The following is a 15,886-nucleotide window of genomic DNA, read 5'->3' as shown; positions in this document are numbered from 1 at the left end:
CTATAAGATACTATAGAAAATATGCAATTTGGTCACATTAAAGACTTTGGTATTTTTCCTTTGTAAAATGTACTTTATTAAACACATTAGAATTAAATGGTTGAGATTAATTACCCATTTCATAATGTGCCTTTAATTGTGACACAAATGAAACTAGCATATATGAATAATAAATTGTGGTTGTATCTTGGAAAACGTTTTGAACATTTTATGTCTTTATTTACTCTCAGAAATGGTCAAATGTATGTCTTATGTTTTATATGGAGATGTTTCTTCTCATGTTTTTTAAGGCCGCTTTGAGTCTGAATGTAGTAAATGTAACATACAAATTTTGTTTCAGCGACTTCCGAAATGGGTTTTCTCCGTAGGGTGGCTGGGCTCTCCCTTAGAGATAGGGTGAGAAGCTCAGTCATCCTGGAGGGACTCAGAGTAGAGCTGCTGCTCCTTCACATCGAGAGGAGCCAGTTGAGGGGCATCTGGTCAGGATGCCTCCTGGACGCCTCCCTGGTGAGGTGTTCCGGGCACGTCTCACCAGGAGGAGCCCCCGGGGAAGACCCAGGACACGCTGGAGGGACTATGTCTCTCGGCTGGCCTGGGAACGCCTCGGGATTCCCCCGGAAGAGCTGGAAGAAGTGGCCGGGGAGAGGGAAGTCTGGGCCTCCCTTCTGAAGCTGCTACCCCCGCGACCCGACGCCGGATAAGCGGAAGAAGATGGATGGATGGATGGACGTCTTATAAAAAGGCAATCAACTGAGTAAAAACACAGACTAAAAACACATTTCTATACCCATATCAATGTTTTATTACATTTACAAAACAGTAGTGTCATAACAGGTTGCATCTTGTTTATTTTCAGGGTCGGCCCTGAGAGCTGATTAACTTTAACCCCAAACCATGTGACCAAACCTCCACAGAAAACTTCTCATTCAGCTGCTTCTGATGGACCTCTGATCTGTTCAGTGCATAACTAAATCCTTTGACAGTACCCCTTTATTGTGCAGTTACAGATGGGCCCACGGCCGTGTTATTTCTGGACCTCTCTCTATTGTTACAGAGGAAAAGTGTTGTCTACGAGGCAAAGAGTCGCTGATGAAAAGTGGCTCGCTGGAATAAACAAACCGAAAAGGGCTAACATCAGGGCGTTGATGCGTTACCAAACAGTCCATCTACTGTTTGGTAAAATGTGTAACACACGTTACACATTTATCCCTCTTCATGTGACACAATATGATGCTTCTCCTCTCACCTTTTCTAGAATGACACCTTACATGTGATTATCGCTCTAAAGTCCCACTGTGGTCATTTTGTTTTTATTCCTACATGTAAAAAATACCGGGAATCACACAGGAAGCACTTCGTACAGTAATTCAACACTCTAATCATCACTGTAACCACAGCAAAGCCATTCAGAAATCAGGTCCGTCACTTCGCATCAAAACCTGGGAATGGGTCTTGTTTAGTTCCTTGCAGGTTAATTATTTTTCAAGTTTAAAACAAAAAAAGAAAATTTTGTTGCTCAAGACTACCACATCTTTATCTCATTATTAAAACTATGACTGATTTAGCCAACTGAATAGCAGCAGAAGAGCTAAAACCTGAACTCTAGCTGCTTTTGAAAAGGCACCATTCAAACCTGCGAGTTGTCAGGAGAGAATTCACCACGAGGCTAAACAGTCAGTAAAATCAACATGGAGAACAGCTGAGCTCATTTCTTCTCCAGAAAATTATGTTAAAATTAATTGCGGAGGAGTTTCTGCAACCGCTAACTATCACAAATATCTTTGATGGTGTTAGAGAGCGTTTGGGTTTCCTTCTGGGCGTTTCCCTCCAGTTGTTTTTACACACTGAACATGAACAGAACCTGCGTTCTGATCTCACTCATTCCTGACCCGCATTTCACTCTCTAAAGTCCTCCCTGCTGCTGAAACACACACAGAGGAACAGTTTGGTTTCAGATCTTCTGATGGACCGCCGCACCACTTCATCACATGACAGAGCACTGCTCCGCTGCCCCGGCCCCGCCCACTCCCGGCAGGTTGAGGGAGTCCATGTCAAAGGTAAAGCCAGGAGGCTGCAAAGGAAACAGAAACAGGAACCTTCATGAGTAAATACATCTGACTTAGATGCCTTTCATCACAAAATCTGACTCAAAGTTCATATTTTTGGCTATTTTTATGTATATTTCTACCTTCCTAAAATAATGGCCCAAGTCATTATTTGACTAAAGTAATTTTTTTCCAATAAATGATCTTTTTAGGCAATAAATAAAGAAATAAACTGACAAAACGTGTTGTTTTTATTGCCTAGATCATCTGTTTTGGCAAAAAATAAATAAAATAAAGAAAAAGATAGAATGAAAGGAAGAAAGAAAGAAAAAAATGATTCCATTTCAGGACACCCTTAAGACCAGATAAATTTATTACACACTGAACAAACAGATGCTGTAAATCATCTTACCGTGTCGCCTGCCAACTCCTTAGGTGGCTGGCCAAGATCCTGCAGCTGTAAAATCAGATAAATATGATCAGCATTCATTATTACTCTCCACATTTAGGAAAAAAACAATCTCACCAACCTTCTTTCAACCAAAGAGTTGACACTTAGCATGTGTTTCTTTAGAAAATATGCTAAATCCAGCAGCCTACCGTGTTTTTGAGTTAAATATTTTAAGTTGATTGGAAATTTGAAAATATAACTAAGTAATTATGTGGTATTGGGAAAGATTATTAATAATACCAATGATAGTGTTTAAATTCAAATATTAAAAAATACAGTAAAAAAGAATATAATGTTTCATCCTAATTAAGATGTCCAAAATGTTAGGATCTTTTATCCATGACTTGTCTCTTCATTTTCTGAAGTTGTAGCATGTAGACTGGAAAAGACAGGCAATGGTTCTGCTGAATAATAAACAAACGATGCTTAGCCTTGGGGGCACAAGGAAAGCCTGGAGGCCCGCCAGGCTTATGATATACTGAGCCTTAACAAGAGATCTAACCATTTTAAATACATAAATAAGCTAAATTATAATTTCAGCTCATTTCTTTAACATGTGTAACATGAGTTGCAGCTGCATCACCTTTTGCATCAGATCCATGATGCTCTCGAACGTCCGCTCTTTATCCCCTGCCTCCTCTTCCTCGTTCTCAAACAGCTTACAGATGTCGCCCATGATCTTCGCCTGCTGCTGGTACCGCTGGTGATCCTCAGCACTGAGGGTTGACTTGTTTGTTTCCAGCCACTCTGGATACTGTTCAGGAAACAACAGCTCCCATCAATATAGAACAGCATGATGAAGATTTTCCTCATCCGTTGTTAGACATGAGGCAGACCTTGGAGGTGATCTCTTTGAGAGATGGATAGAGGACATCTTTAGAGAGGAGATTCTGCATGATGGACTGCATGATGGGGAGGATGTTTCCATCTTCTCCTCCTCCGTCGCCGCCTTCTTCAAGCCCCAAACCCTCCAGAGCTTTCACCAGGTCATCTCCAGCCAAACCAGACGACTGAAACAAAACACATTGCCTATAAACTGCGGATTATTTCCAGAGCTATTATTTATTTTCTCTGACTCCGCTCACCTGCAGGTTGTCTGCATTCTTGGCCAGGCCACGAAGAGTTTCTTTAAGGCAGGAGGTGAACTCTTGCTGGGAGGCAGTATCAGTGCCTGGAGAGAACAAACATTTTTTTTCTTTTTGATACCTTCCAACCTCGATGTCAAGGTACTTTTATATTTGGATTTTATATGATAGACAAATGCAAAGTAGCACATAATCATGAAGTAGATTTTTATTTATAAAAATTTGACAAGTCCTCCCAATGCTTTGCAGAAGGTTTTGGGGTTTGTCTCTGACAGCTTTGTACATCTAGTGACTGAAATTTTGACTCTTCTTCTTTGTAAAATCATTGAAGTGTATGTAGAAAAACTGGACGGAGATCCAGATTCTTAGCTGGATTTAGATTTAGACTTTCACCATATTCAGGCAGCAGATAAATATGACCCAGATCTAATTATTTTAGATCAGAACAGTCTGAACAGACCAATTCTGATCTTGTCACCCAAAAACAATCCGATCTGTGCCACTTCCATATGTGGTACTAAATCGAATACATATCTGATTGTTTTCAAAGTGTCTGCAGTCAGAACGGTCATTATTCGGTGGAACATGCATCATAATTCTGGACCAGAAGAAGCCAGACACTGTAAATCTGGACGTAAACAATGGATGAAAATTAGAATTTTAAAATGATGAAAGAAATCTATGTCAGTGAAGCGCATCACATCACTAATCCCGCTATTTCTGGTCCGACTGCGTCTCTAGAAAACTTATATGAGTTCTAATAAAATATTTTTAAAAAGATTTCAGTAGATCAAAGTCTGCAATCAAGTGAAAATCTTTGAATACAAGTGGTCCTATTTATAAATAAAGAGAAGAGAACGCAAAAACAAAAGTACCTTCAGTTCTAAATAAGATTCTAGTAAGGTTTTAATTAATCTACAATAATTTTGCCTTAATTAACAAAATATAAAGGCCATCTCCAGTAACCATCTGTTCTGGCAGGTCAAGTTTGTATCATTATTGAATTACTTTAGAGTTGTGGTGCGCACAAGAAGATGACATGAACACTGTTCTAAGGAACTGTAAATAAACTGTTCAGAGAGCACTTACCAACTTTCCCTGCAGCCTCTGAGAGTTTGTGGAAGTGCTGCAGGAGTTCTGATTCCTCCTCGGCGAGCTCGGACATGGCCTTCTCAAACTCCTCCCTGGCCTGGACCGCCATGTCCCCCTCAAACAGGTTCTCGAAAAGTTTGCTGTCCTCTAATAGAGGAGGCTGAATGAAAAAAAAAACATTTAAATAAACATACAGGTTATTTTTACCTGCATTTTCACTGCAGGAAATTCATGACAAACTTTAACCTTTTAAAATCAGCTTAGAATCAGTGCTTAAGACTTTAAAGAACTGCAAAAATGTTTTGTCAAATAAACTGTCAAATGTTAAAATCCTGTAATAAAGCCAAAAAAAATATGTAAAAGGTAACAGATTAAGAATTTAAATTGCCTTTAAATTATTTATTTATTAATGGTAAAATAGTTCCCTGCAAAGAGATCCAAAAGGAAAAAAAACCTTCTCACATACCAACTTGAGCATAGTCTCTAATTATCAGGAGGAGAAATCAACCTGCTGGAGAAAAGTGAGCATGAAGAAGTTAAAACAAACCTTTTCTGCCCCGCTGCTGGCAGAAGATGAAGCAGCTGCAGGTTCAGGTGCCGAAGCAGCAGATGCTTTATCAAAATCATCCAACGCACCTGAAGAGACAAGACAACATCAGGTCAGATTAAGTTAGTTGCAAATCTAATGGCTACACATTTATTTTTAGGAATTAGAAGAGATGGCAGAGAAGAAATCTCAGGATATAAACAAAACTTTAAAAATGTTAAACAATTACATAAATAAATGTCCATATGTTGCTAGAAAAATATAATACTATAATATGGTAACTGACTTGCTGTTTAGAATAACAATCATATTGTTGGGGTTTATTTGAAACGTCATGTTATTAGGGGTGTTTACAAAAACGTAAGCAACTGCTAAGTAATTTTCTGATTATGTTGTTCTGAGGGAGAAAAAAGAACCCAGAAGCATGAGGAGAATATGCAAATTCTGGGATTTGAAGCCAGGTTTGGTTTGCTGCAAAGCACCAGCTCTAACATCTGCACTACCACGCACCCAGCACTAAACAACTGATTCAGTTCAACACAGGCTGTTTAGCTATTAAACTATTATTAAATGAGGTCCTTGAAGACACTGATTATTTGGCTCAAATGTCTGAAGCTGCTGCAGCATCCGGCTCATTTCACCTTACAGGTACACGATTCAAAAAATCTGTATGATTATTATTCCACGTAAAAACCAATAAATAGATGATAAAAACTGATGCAAAAATCAAAACATCTACTCAAATGCCTTGATTTTATGAGTCCAGTCGTAGCTATTGAAAAATAGATCATTTTACTTTGTTAAATCAGCTTTTTTTTTTGGTTGTTTATTTTTCTAGGAAACATATGAGTTTAATGACTGTAAAATTGTATCCAGAGTAATTATTTTTGGTTAGGGTTACTCTTTCAATAATAAAACAATACCAGTATGGATCTGGAGGGAAGGCATTAATAATTAATAATTATAGTGCAACAGTATATTTTTAAATTAAAACCACAGTGATACAACATTAAATATAATATATATTATTATTATATATATATATAGTTCACAGTTGCAAATTAGATCGTTGCATATTAAAATTGTATTCAACAGTCGGATAACAACAAATTAAAGATTAAAATACGTATAATTTGTTTGCAGTAGTCCCGGCAGACATTTCAGCAATCAGTGTTCAAAGCCTGCTGCCTCCTAAAATGTACATGAGTTTTAAAAAATGACACATAATGCAATTAAGTTATGACAAATACACCAGACAAAGGTTGGTAAACAGTAAAAGTACAGATTTAGAGTAAATAAAGGCCGGCCTTTTTACGTTAAACAACCAAAGCTGCTAACTGGTTTCGAAGTTTAAGTATATAAATGAAAGTTTTTTTCCACTTTAAAAGCAGTTTGAAGGCCACTAAAGGCTGCTCCAACTGTCAGCGGTCATATGTTAGCTCTCCCCGATCACCTGAACCCCCGACACGGACACAAAAACAAACCAGGGGTCCCAGTTGTGCTTTACAGACGGTTTAACATCCCCGGGAAGACAGCCCGTCAGGACAAGCCTCCTGTCAACACTCACTGTCCAGTAATTCGTCCAGTTCTGCATCGTGTCCGCTTGACGGATCTCCTGCTCCTGACGCCATGATGTTCAACAGCCCGCACGCAACCAGCGAACTCTTCCGAATGCTTCCGAACGGCCCCGAGAACTGCAACGTCACAACACAACCTCTGACGCAGCCGTTCAGTGCTCACTGGTTACATCTAGCAGCGCCACCTAGAGGTTTGCTAGCCAACAGCCGGGCCCCCCGAACCAGACTACTAAAGATAGAATATTTTTTTTTGTTTAGAGACAGATACTCTATATTTTGCTGCCGTTGCCACTTAATACAAATAGTTTTATTTTAGACTGCGTACTTTCAGTGACATTACTGTTGCACATGTGTTAATTTACCAGAAAAAACTTGGAGTTTCAAACGTAAAAAAATAAAATAAAATTGACCTTTGGAAAATTTTCAGTTTCAAAAGCCAAACATTAATCTCCTTTTTTTTTCCAGGAAAGTTTCTGAGCCACAGTTACAGGTGGTAACAAAAAAATGGGACGAGCTGACAATTACTGGTTGCTATAGTAACCACCAACAGTCAGGAGAAAATAACTTTTTGACTAAAGTGAATTTGAAAAATAAATAGACCAGTTTTGACAAACTTTACATCCATAATAATGTTATGGTAAAACCCAGGTACACACACATATATACAAAATAAAACATATATACTTTATGAAATCAAAGTCAAAGCAGAGTAACTGAAAGCATCTACAGCAAAGGTGTCAAACTCAGTTTGATTTTGGGCCAAATCAAAAATCTTAATGTTCTTAAAGGGCCAGAATGTATTGATAAAATCCATTAAATTGTTAAAATATGAATAAATCTGTTTCAGCATTCAGTAAGTGTTTCTTAAAATTAAATAAAATTGAACATCTTTTCACACTGATTTTGTATCCACAATTTTGTGGTGCTAATTTAGAAATATTTGTAAGGATTTCTTTTTTTTAACAAATTTTTTGCTAATGTATGATTTTAAATGTGACTTTTTATTAATCGCTGCATCAATCACGGACTATAGCTCGAAATCAAGTAAGGCTGAGCCAGCAGTCACTTAAACTCAATATTTTTGGCCAATTTTGAGAAAAAAATGTCAGTAAAATCAGAAAAAAAAAATGTGGGGATAAAATTCATTTTATGTGAATTTTGCAGATTTGTGAAAAATTGGAAGGACTTATTGATGCAATTTAAAGTCCGGAGGGCCACATAAAAAGCTTCGGCAGGCCTGATTTGGTTCCCGGGCCTTGAGTTTGACACATGTGATCCACAGTATGATCAATTTTAAAGAGTAATTTATAGTAATATTTCAAAGATACTTACTATAAAGTTCAACTCCAACCTGTGGATTTTATGATAAAAACATTATTTCTTAACATGCATTTCCCCCAAAATGAAATAAATAAAAAGTTGACTTTTTAGACAGTTTTCACTGTGACATAAAGTTGAAAATATTAATGTATTTTAAGGAGTTTTGCACATTTTTATTACAAATGACAAAAGTTGTGATGGTTGCTCTAATGTTTCCTTTACTGACTAATTTCAGATACAATAGTGGGTGATATCATTCGGTGGAGGCTTTAACGCCCTTATGAAGTTGAAAGTGCACTGAAACATTTCCCCTCCTTTTTTTTTGCAGTCAGGAAACGCAGCAGGCCTTCGGTGAATTAACAATGTTGCCAGGCAACGCATACAAATAAACCAAAGCTGCAGATGTGCAGCATGTTGATAAGGTTGATTTTTTGTTTTCACAAACATCTGGCTTGTGGCGTTCAAAAAGTTAAAAATACAATTGTGTTAATATTACGCAACAGAGAATTATGCAAGTTTCACAATAAAAACTTAAACACTCATAAGTTTAAAACTTTCATTTGATGAGTGAAGTGGTATTGTAGTTACAAACAGGAGACTTCAGCCAGTCAGCGCCAATGCAAGTAACCATGGAAACGCAAGAGGCTGAACTTTTGCTCTGTGGGAGTTGAGCAGCAGAGGCCCCGGTCGTTTCGCCGTAGGAGGAGCAGGAGGAGTTCAGACAGATGTGAATAATGGTGCATATGTTCGCAGCCTAATTTGGTTTTCTGGGCGTGGAGCCGCTGTTCTGGGGGTGGGCTGGAAAATCCAGCCAGAGGGCTGACGAGTTACAATCTGCATCTTTATACCTCTGCTTGCTCGGGAGAACAGAGACCAGCATCAGGAAAAAAGGTAAGAAACGTCTAAATTTAACAGGAGAAGCAAAATGCAGGGATTTTTGTGAACCCAGGAAGATAAGATTTCTCATTTAAATAGTTTTTTATTCATAAGAATACCACCTTTAAGCTAGCTTATAAGATTTAAATGAACATAAAATATGTGTTTGCAACAATCTTTAAGCTCAAAAAGAGTAGAACAAGGTGAAAGTTAAGTTTACGTTGTTTAATGTTCCACAGGTCCAGCAACTTAATTGTTTAATTTTTTTTATTTCAGCTGATTTTTGTCATGAATATCTGTTCCAGTGCTGTGTAGAGACTCATGAACAGCATGGCAGAAGGGTGTGGCAGCCTGAGAGGCACCAAAGTGATCGATTTTTAGTTCAACGTGTGCAGTTCGACTAGCAGTCAGATGAACTATAAACAAAATAACATTTTATTAAGGCTGGGAATGAAAAACGTTTAATAAATAAAAATCAGTCTGGGTGGTGGAAATGCAAGAACTCAAAAGTCTTTGTTGTTTTTTATTTTAATTCTGCATATATTTTGCTGCACTGTCACAAATGGCATAAAGTATTTCTGGTTGCATGAAAAATCCTCATTATTATTTCTTTTCAAGGTGTTAATATGACTTTTATACTAAATGGAGCAGCCTGTTTCCAAAGTGCATTTTCTGCACCGTTGAGTCCCATTCAAAAAGCTTTTTAAGAATTTCACCATTACTGTTCCTGTTATATTTATTTTTTTCCATTCCTTCTTTCAGTTAAACATAATTGATGAATCCCGAAGAACTACAGTGGGTCAGAAATTTAGCGTTTGATTGTTTTTCACCTGGAGAAATCTTTCAGGTTCTGTTGACTTTTTTCGACTTTGACACACAAAAAAAAACAGTTTTCAAAACATTTCCATTTGGGATAATAAATAAAATAAACTTTTCAAGGCTAAAAGCCATACAACTGCAATTTAAGGGGTTTAAAATTTAGAAAACACCAGAATTTTTGTAATGTATAAAGAGGACTGGTGTTGATAATGACATTCATGAAATAAAAATGAAATAAGGAATTTGGTGACGCGAAATATTTCTTTTAAAATACGAGTCTGTGACTAAATAATAGATTTATTTTGAATCTCCAGTTGGGTTTTATAAGTGATTCTATAATGTCAGGCGCTTCACCTTCTCATTGTAAAGAGAGAAAAATTATTCTAAATGTAGATTGGTAGATATAATTTCCTTACAGTTTGTCTTGCTTAATTATGCAGCTGTCCCAGTCAACCCCAGGGGGTCCAGGCTCAGGAATGCCTTATTGAGCTATAAATAGAGGAGGAACTAATTTTATTCTTTCAGAAAAACAAAAAACCTGCTACATTTAAAATTTGAATTCCATTTGTTAGTCGGTTAATCACAAAAACCTGGATACAGGTTATTTAAAAATTATTTTTTCCCCTCTTCTATTGGGTACAGACTTTATTAAAGTTGCAGACATTATGCTTTCCACATCAGATATATATATAATAGCAGCACCACATTTTCATTTTAAAGTGCAGCTAAATAATGTAAAATGCAGATTAAATGAACTGCAAGTTTTAATGTGAATGTTTGGTTGCTGCATGTTGAGGTGCAGGAAGCAGGGCGTGGCAGGCAGCACATCCACCTTAAATGTCAGGGACTGAACTTCACTAACAGCCTGGAACAGATCCACACCCTGCACAGTAGATAGAAACTAGCTCCCTTCTAATATCCTGGCTCTAAATTAATTATTTTCTTATCGATGAAGGAATTTGCTCCAAACTCTCCGCTTTTAATTTTTTATGTGCAGTGGGTCAGTTTGACTCTAAATAATTAGATTTTTTTTTGCTTTCTGGCTCACTGTCACTGGGTATCATTTCCCAACAGAGGCCCGTCTTGTGTTTTCACCCATCATGCATTTTGCTGTAAACGGATTACAGGTCAAATTGAGTAAGTGATGTTGTGTCATGACAACGAAACAAACAGCGCGCCTGACCTCTCAGAAAGTTGCTTCCTGAACGCCTCGTTCCTGCTTGCTGTCACGTCCTTTTTTTAAATTGTGAACTTGTAATGTTTTCCGTGCTGCGCTGCAAAAAAACAACACTTTTTCCACAATTTTCCTTTTTCTCCTCTGTGTCATTTCTTTCCTAACTGAATGCAGCAGGCAGGAAGGCAGTGGTGATGACAGGAATGGGGCTGGATTTTTCCATGCTGAACCCTCATGTATGTTTTGAATGGTTTACGCGAGCTGGTAGCCACAACTATAAAGCTGGCGAGGGGAGGGGAAATAACGCAAAGCCCTTATGGAAACCATGAGGGGAGCTGCTACTAAATAGCAGGGAAGGAGTGCAGATATGACAAAGTCGCCAGTTGTTCAGACAGCAACATCTGGATCGCATCAAGCAAGTTGGAAAATCTGACCAGAAATCAAGGAGGAGGTGCAGAGAGTGAGGGAGAGTGGAGAAAGGAACTAGGACCACTGTTGACTCACTCTGCAGCTATTTCAACATCACTGTGTTTACACGCCGAGTCCTTCTGTGGCCGAGTGCAGGGCTTCCCCCGTCTCCCTCCCGTCTCCCTCCCGCCTCCCCGCCTATCCTAAGGGAGTTTTAACACATCCACATCTCCATTTCCTTCCCTCTTTGTTAGCTTTTTTGTCTTCTCACCTCCAATTGTAACTGTACAGCCATGAAACTTTTGTTGGTGCTTAATAGGCCTAACATAAACAGGAATTTTATCCTTGTTTATAGCTGTCTCCCTGTGTAAACTGGGAATTAGGAATGCACTGCTTGTGGAGCCAAATGGGCGATGGGTGTCACTAGGGGAATAGGAGTGAAAGGCCGGTGCAGAATAATAAGACTCCCTCTTAACTTTAAAAATTTCCATTGAAATGGAAATTTAACTTTTAAGTTACCCAGATTAAATAAGTTTAGGTTTTGCAAACTGGTCGGTAAGTTTTGGGTTTTAGTGTTTCTTTTTTCAACTGAACATACTGTAGATCCACGTTAGAAACAAAACAGCACTGAAAAAACACAAAATCTTACCAAGCATTTTGTTTAGTTTATAGTGAAAATAGCTTAATACACTTTAAATAAGACAACAGTAACTTACAAGTAACTTCCAGGCAGATATAAGAACTTATTTTAAGTCAGTAATTCCTGAATATTGATAATAAAGTACGAGTTCCACTAGAAGATTATTTCACCTGTTCCATGGGAAAACTGTCTTCCTATATATGAAATTATCTGCTAGTAGAATTTGTACTTTTAATCAATATTCAAGAATTAGTGACTTAAAACAAGCTCCTATATCTGGCTGAAAAGTATTTTAGTTTTGCCTTTCAAGTGTACCAAACTATTTTCACTACAAAGGAGTCAAAATATTTGGCAAAATTTTGTGTTTTTGAAGTGTACAGCCATTTCTGCCAAATTGGGGACTGATTTCTAATCTAATGGCAAATCACAAACAGTTGTATTGTGATAGGGGTGGGCATTTATTGTATCATTTGCAACACAGTGCACTTATTTTGATGAATAAGGGCATCATTTTACGGTGAAATTCCAACAATGTCTGGAAGCTTTAGAATAAAAACTGGATTCAGGTACATCACGTTTTAGGCAAAAACTCAAATGGAGTTTTGACATGTTCACGTAATCTTCACTGGGGCTGAAGTTCAAAATTCAAGAGTGCATTAGCTCCATGGGAAGTACAATGGCGTATTAGGGCCTTTGTAGATAGAAAAATGAAAGAAAGGGTATATTTTTGCCAAACATATTCAGAAATTTTAAGATTAATCTCAGAAATATTCCAGCAAAACTATGGAAATTTCTGTCTGAAAAGTCGAACATTTTTGAATTTTGAGACTCAGAAATTTCCAGTTTTGCTAGAAAATTTCTGATTAATCTAACATTTTTTCAAGCAAAATTTTAACTTCTGAAGCCTATAAATGTTCTTGTTTTTTATTTTTTAGAAAATTTCTGAGTTTCTTTCTAGAAATCTATTTTACTTTTGGAGCTTGCAAATTTTTTTGTTTATTCTAGAAGACTTCGGAGTTTCTGGAGGAAATGTAATTGTTTTCTTCAATCTACAATGGCCGCAAAAGGAGTGCATGAGGGAGGCAGTGTTTAGAACATGACAGACATGCTGAGGGGGTTTAAAATGTGCATCCATCATGGAGGACGTGAGCATGGAGGCTCGTCATGGAGGAACGTCAGAGTTCAACATTCAGTGTTCAGTTCCACAAACACTTAAAAGAAGAAATGTTCCTCATCTGTAAATGTACTGTGACAATTGCAACCACAGTGGAGTCTTTATTTGTGGTTTTGAATTGGGTTTTCATGCCCCGAATTGTTGTGTCTGCCATTCATGAAAACAATAAGAACATTGTGCGCCCGGGAAAACAGCGTGTAGGATGACAGAGCAGAGCTCACATGGTTTTTATCTAAATACTTGTTTTCTCTTTTGTTTCTTACAGCTTACAATCTTGCTGAAGGCTGGCAGTGAAAATCTGCTTCAGGAAGGAAACCTTTCGATAAATCTCACCATGCCTGTCGTCCTGAAGTCCAGTCCTCTGCTCTGGACGCGGCTGGCTGCGCTTGCCTTCACCTGTGTGGCCTTCTCTGTGGGTTTGCATGGGGCCAGACTCTACCTCCGCACTGGAGACTTTTGCATCTTCTGCTGGGCCTTCAGCTTCGCCGGGACTCTTCTCGTCATCCTGGTGGAGCTTTTCGGCCTGCAGACCAGAGCCCCCGTTTCCTGGAAGAACTTCCCCATCACCTTTGCGTGCTACGCCGCCCTGCTCTGCCTGTCGGCCTCCATCATCTTTCCCATCTACTTCCTGAGGGGTTCCGGAGACCAAAGCGAGATCCGCGACTTCCGCATCGTGTGCACCGTTTTCTCCTGCCTGGCCACCATCACCTACATGAGCGAGGTCAGCCTCACCAAGGCTCGGCCGGGCGAGGTCGTCGGCTACATGGCCACCGCTCCGGGACTGCTCAAAGTCCTGGAGACCTTCGTGGCCTGCGTCATCTTCGTCTTCATCAGCGAACCCGTGTTGTACGACCGTCACCATTCAGTGAAGTACTGCATGTCGGTGTACTGCATCTGCTTCATCCTGACTGCGGTCATCATCCTGCTCTGCATCGGCGAGTGCACCGGGTTCCTCCCTTTTCCGTTCGCCCGCTTCCTTTCCGCCTACTCACTGCTGGCTGTCGTCCTCTATCTGTCAGCGACCATCATCTGGCCGATCTTCAACTTTGACCCCCATAATGGCGGCCAGAAACAGAGACCCTACAATTGCAGCACCGCGGTTGGCTTGTGCACTTGGGACAAGTGCATGGCGGTGGCCGTGCTCACCGGGGTCAACTTTATTCTCTACCTGGCTGACCTCATCTACTCCACCCGCCTGGTGTTTGTCAGTGCCTGATTGTAGGAGAAGAAAGTTGGGCTGACAGTTACAATGGTGTATTAGGGCCATGTAGATAAATAATAACAGAGGAGTACATTTCTGCCAAAATACAAAATAGATTCTGAGTTTGAAAAATAAAGATTTTCATATGCAAAACTGAAATTTTGAGATTAATCTCAGAAATTCTTCAGAAAAAACATGGAAATTTCTGCCTGTGAAGAGTCAAATATTTGCAAGAAAACAACTCAAACATTAAGATTAATCTCAGAAATTTTCCAGAAAAAACTTGGAAATGTTTTATTTTTTTCGAGAAAATTTCTGAGATCAATCTCAAAATTTCTGAGTTTTGTCTTGCAAATTTTTTACTTTGGAGCTCAGACATTTCTTAGTTTTTTCTAGAAAATTTCTGAGATTAATGTCAAAATTTTGGGGGGAGTAAATCTTTTTGCAAATGTACTCTTCTTTTCATTCTACAATTCATCAATATGCCGTTGTAGGCAGTGTACTCCAAAGGAAATTGAATTTGGTCTCCTAATTCAGGGCTGTAGAACTGCTGTCGAACATACTGCTGCAAGAAAGCGTCTGTTTCCTGTAACTGTACTAGTTCTGATCATAACAAGGAGAAGTGATCCAAAATAACTCTTTGGTTGTTAAACAGGAATGAATTGTTTCAAAAAGGCAGTGAAGAAAAAGCTTTTTAAAACGGTGTATTAACCTCAAAGTAGGATGTAAATCGTGTGCTCTTTCAGACTCCACGGCCAAATTTAATTTAGTTAAAGTATACTGCAGTAATGAGGATTTTAGACAAGAAAGCTTTAAAGTCAGTGGTCTAGTTTACATCTACAAATATAATTTCTTAAAAAACTAAAGGCTTTCTGTACAGAAGATGATTAGGACAACTGGGAAAAAAAATTATTCTTTTATTATTCCTTTTGTTCTCAAACGTTTAAAGTCAGAATTCTGAGATTAAAATCAGATTTCTTAGAAAAAGGTCATAATTTTAATTGTTTGGGTTATTTTTAGTATCCCTGATCCTCTTCTGTATTTCTCTTTACATTTTGCTCCCACCAACCTGAATTTTAAGCAACCATAGCAGGTTTTCTTTTTTGAAAAAGCATACAAATAAGATTAGCTTAACAGTATGCATTAGTCATGTTTTAGCTGCACATTGAAAATAAAACATAAAATAGTTTGATGTACAAAGAAATAGGGGATTTATTTTGTCTTTGACCCAAGGTTAATGACACTGATTGCAAATGGCATCACACTACTAAATTCACAAAGCGTGGCCATTTTGGCTTCGATAAACCAGAGGCATAAGCTGTGGTTGAGGAAAAACGTCTGTACCTAAGAACAGCTGATTTTGTTTGTGGTCGACTGATTTAGGTTATTAAGATGTACAGTTTTAAGTCCACCAATAGTTGTTTGCCAACTGCAAATAACGTACGCCGATTGCAGAGGAACTTAAACGTAACTTAGT

General features: G+C 38.4%; 2 protein-coding genes across 2 annotated transcripts; one reads left to right on the top strand and one right to left on the bottom strand.

The window, feature by feature from the left end:
* Positions 1-778: 778 nt before the first annotated feature.
* On the bottom strand, positions 779-6,940 carry pex19 (peroxisomal biogenesis factor 19). Its single transcript, XM_028021533.1, has 8 exons — positions 6,788-6,940; positions 5,221-5,309; positions 4,671-4,833; positions 3,582-3,667; positions 3,333-3,506; positions 3,080-3,250; positions 2,458-2,502; positions 779-2,071 (listed from the first exon to the last, which is right to left on the bottom strand). Exons 1-8 carry the CDS (start codon positions 6,849-6,851, stop codon positions 1,985-1,987), a joined length of 879 nt encoding a protein of 292 aa, XP_027877334.1. The 5' UTR covers positions 6,852-6,940; the 3' UTR covers positions 779-1,984.
* Positions 6,941-8,877: 1,937 nt separating this feature from the next.
* myadmb (myeloid associated differentiation marker b) lies at positions 8,878-14,615 on the top strand. The gene is made up of 2 exons (XM_028020663.1): positions 8,878-9,008; positions 13,474-14,615. Exon 2 carries the CDS (start codon positions 13,543-13,545, stop codon positions 14,422-14,424), a length of 882 nt encoding a protein of 293 aa, XP_027876464.1. The 5' UTR covers positions 8,878-9,008; positions 13,474-13,542; the 3' UTR covers positions 14,425-14,615.
* Positions 14,616-15,886: the final 1,271 nt, after the last annotated feature.

This window comes from Xiphophorus couchianus, chromosome 6 (genome assembly GCF_001444195.1).
Source record: "Xiphophorus couchianus chromosome 6, X_couchianus-1.0, whole genome shotgun sequence".
Taxonomy (NCBI): domain Eukaryota; kingdom Metazoa; phylum Chordata; class Actinopteri; order Cyprinodontiformes; family Poeciliidae; genus Xiphophorus; species Xiphophorus couchianus.
The sequence above is the reverse complement of the archived record's forward strand: the minus strand, read 5'-3'. Positions and strand labels throughout refer to the sequence as shown.

Coding starts and splice junctions, on each gene's coding strand:
- pex19 (XM_028021533.1), bottom strand. CDS start 6,851: ATGGCGTCAGGAGCAGGAGATCCGTCAAGCGGACACGATGCAGAACTG. Junction 4,834..5,220: donor CCAGCAGCGGGGCAGAAAAG/GTTTGTTTTAAC, acceptor TTTTTCATTCAG/CCTCCTCTATTAGAGGACAG. Junction 3,668..4,670: donor AGAGGCTGCAGGGAAAGTTG/GTAAGTGCTCTC, acceptor TGTTCTCTCCAG/GCACTGATACTGCCTCCCAG.
- myadmb (XM_028020663.1), top strand. CDS start 13,543: ATGCCTGTCGTCCTGAAGTCCAGTCCTCTGCTCTGGACGCGGCTGGCT.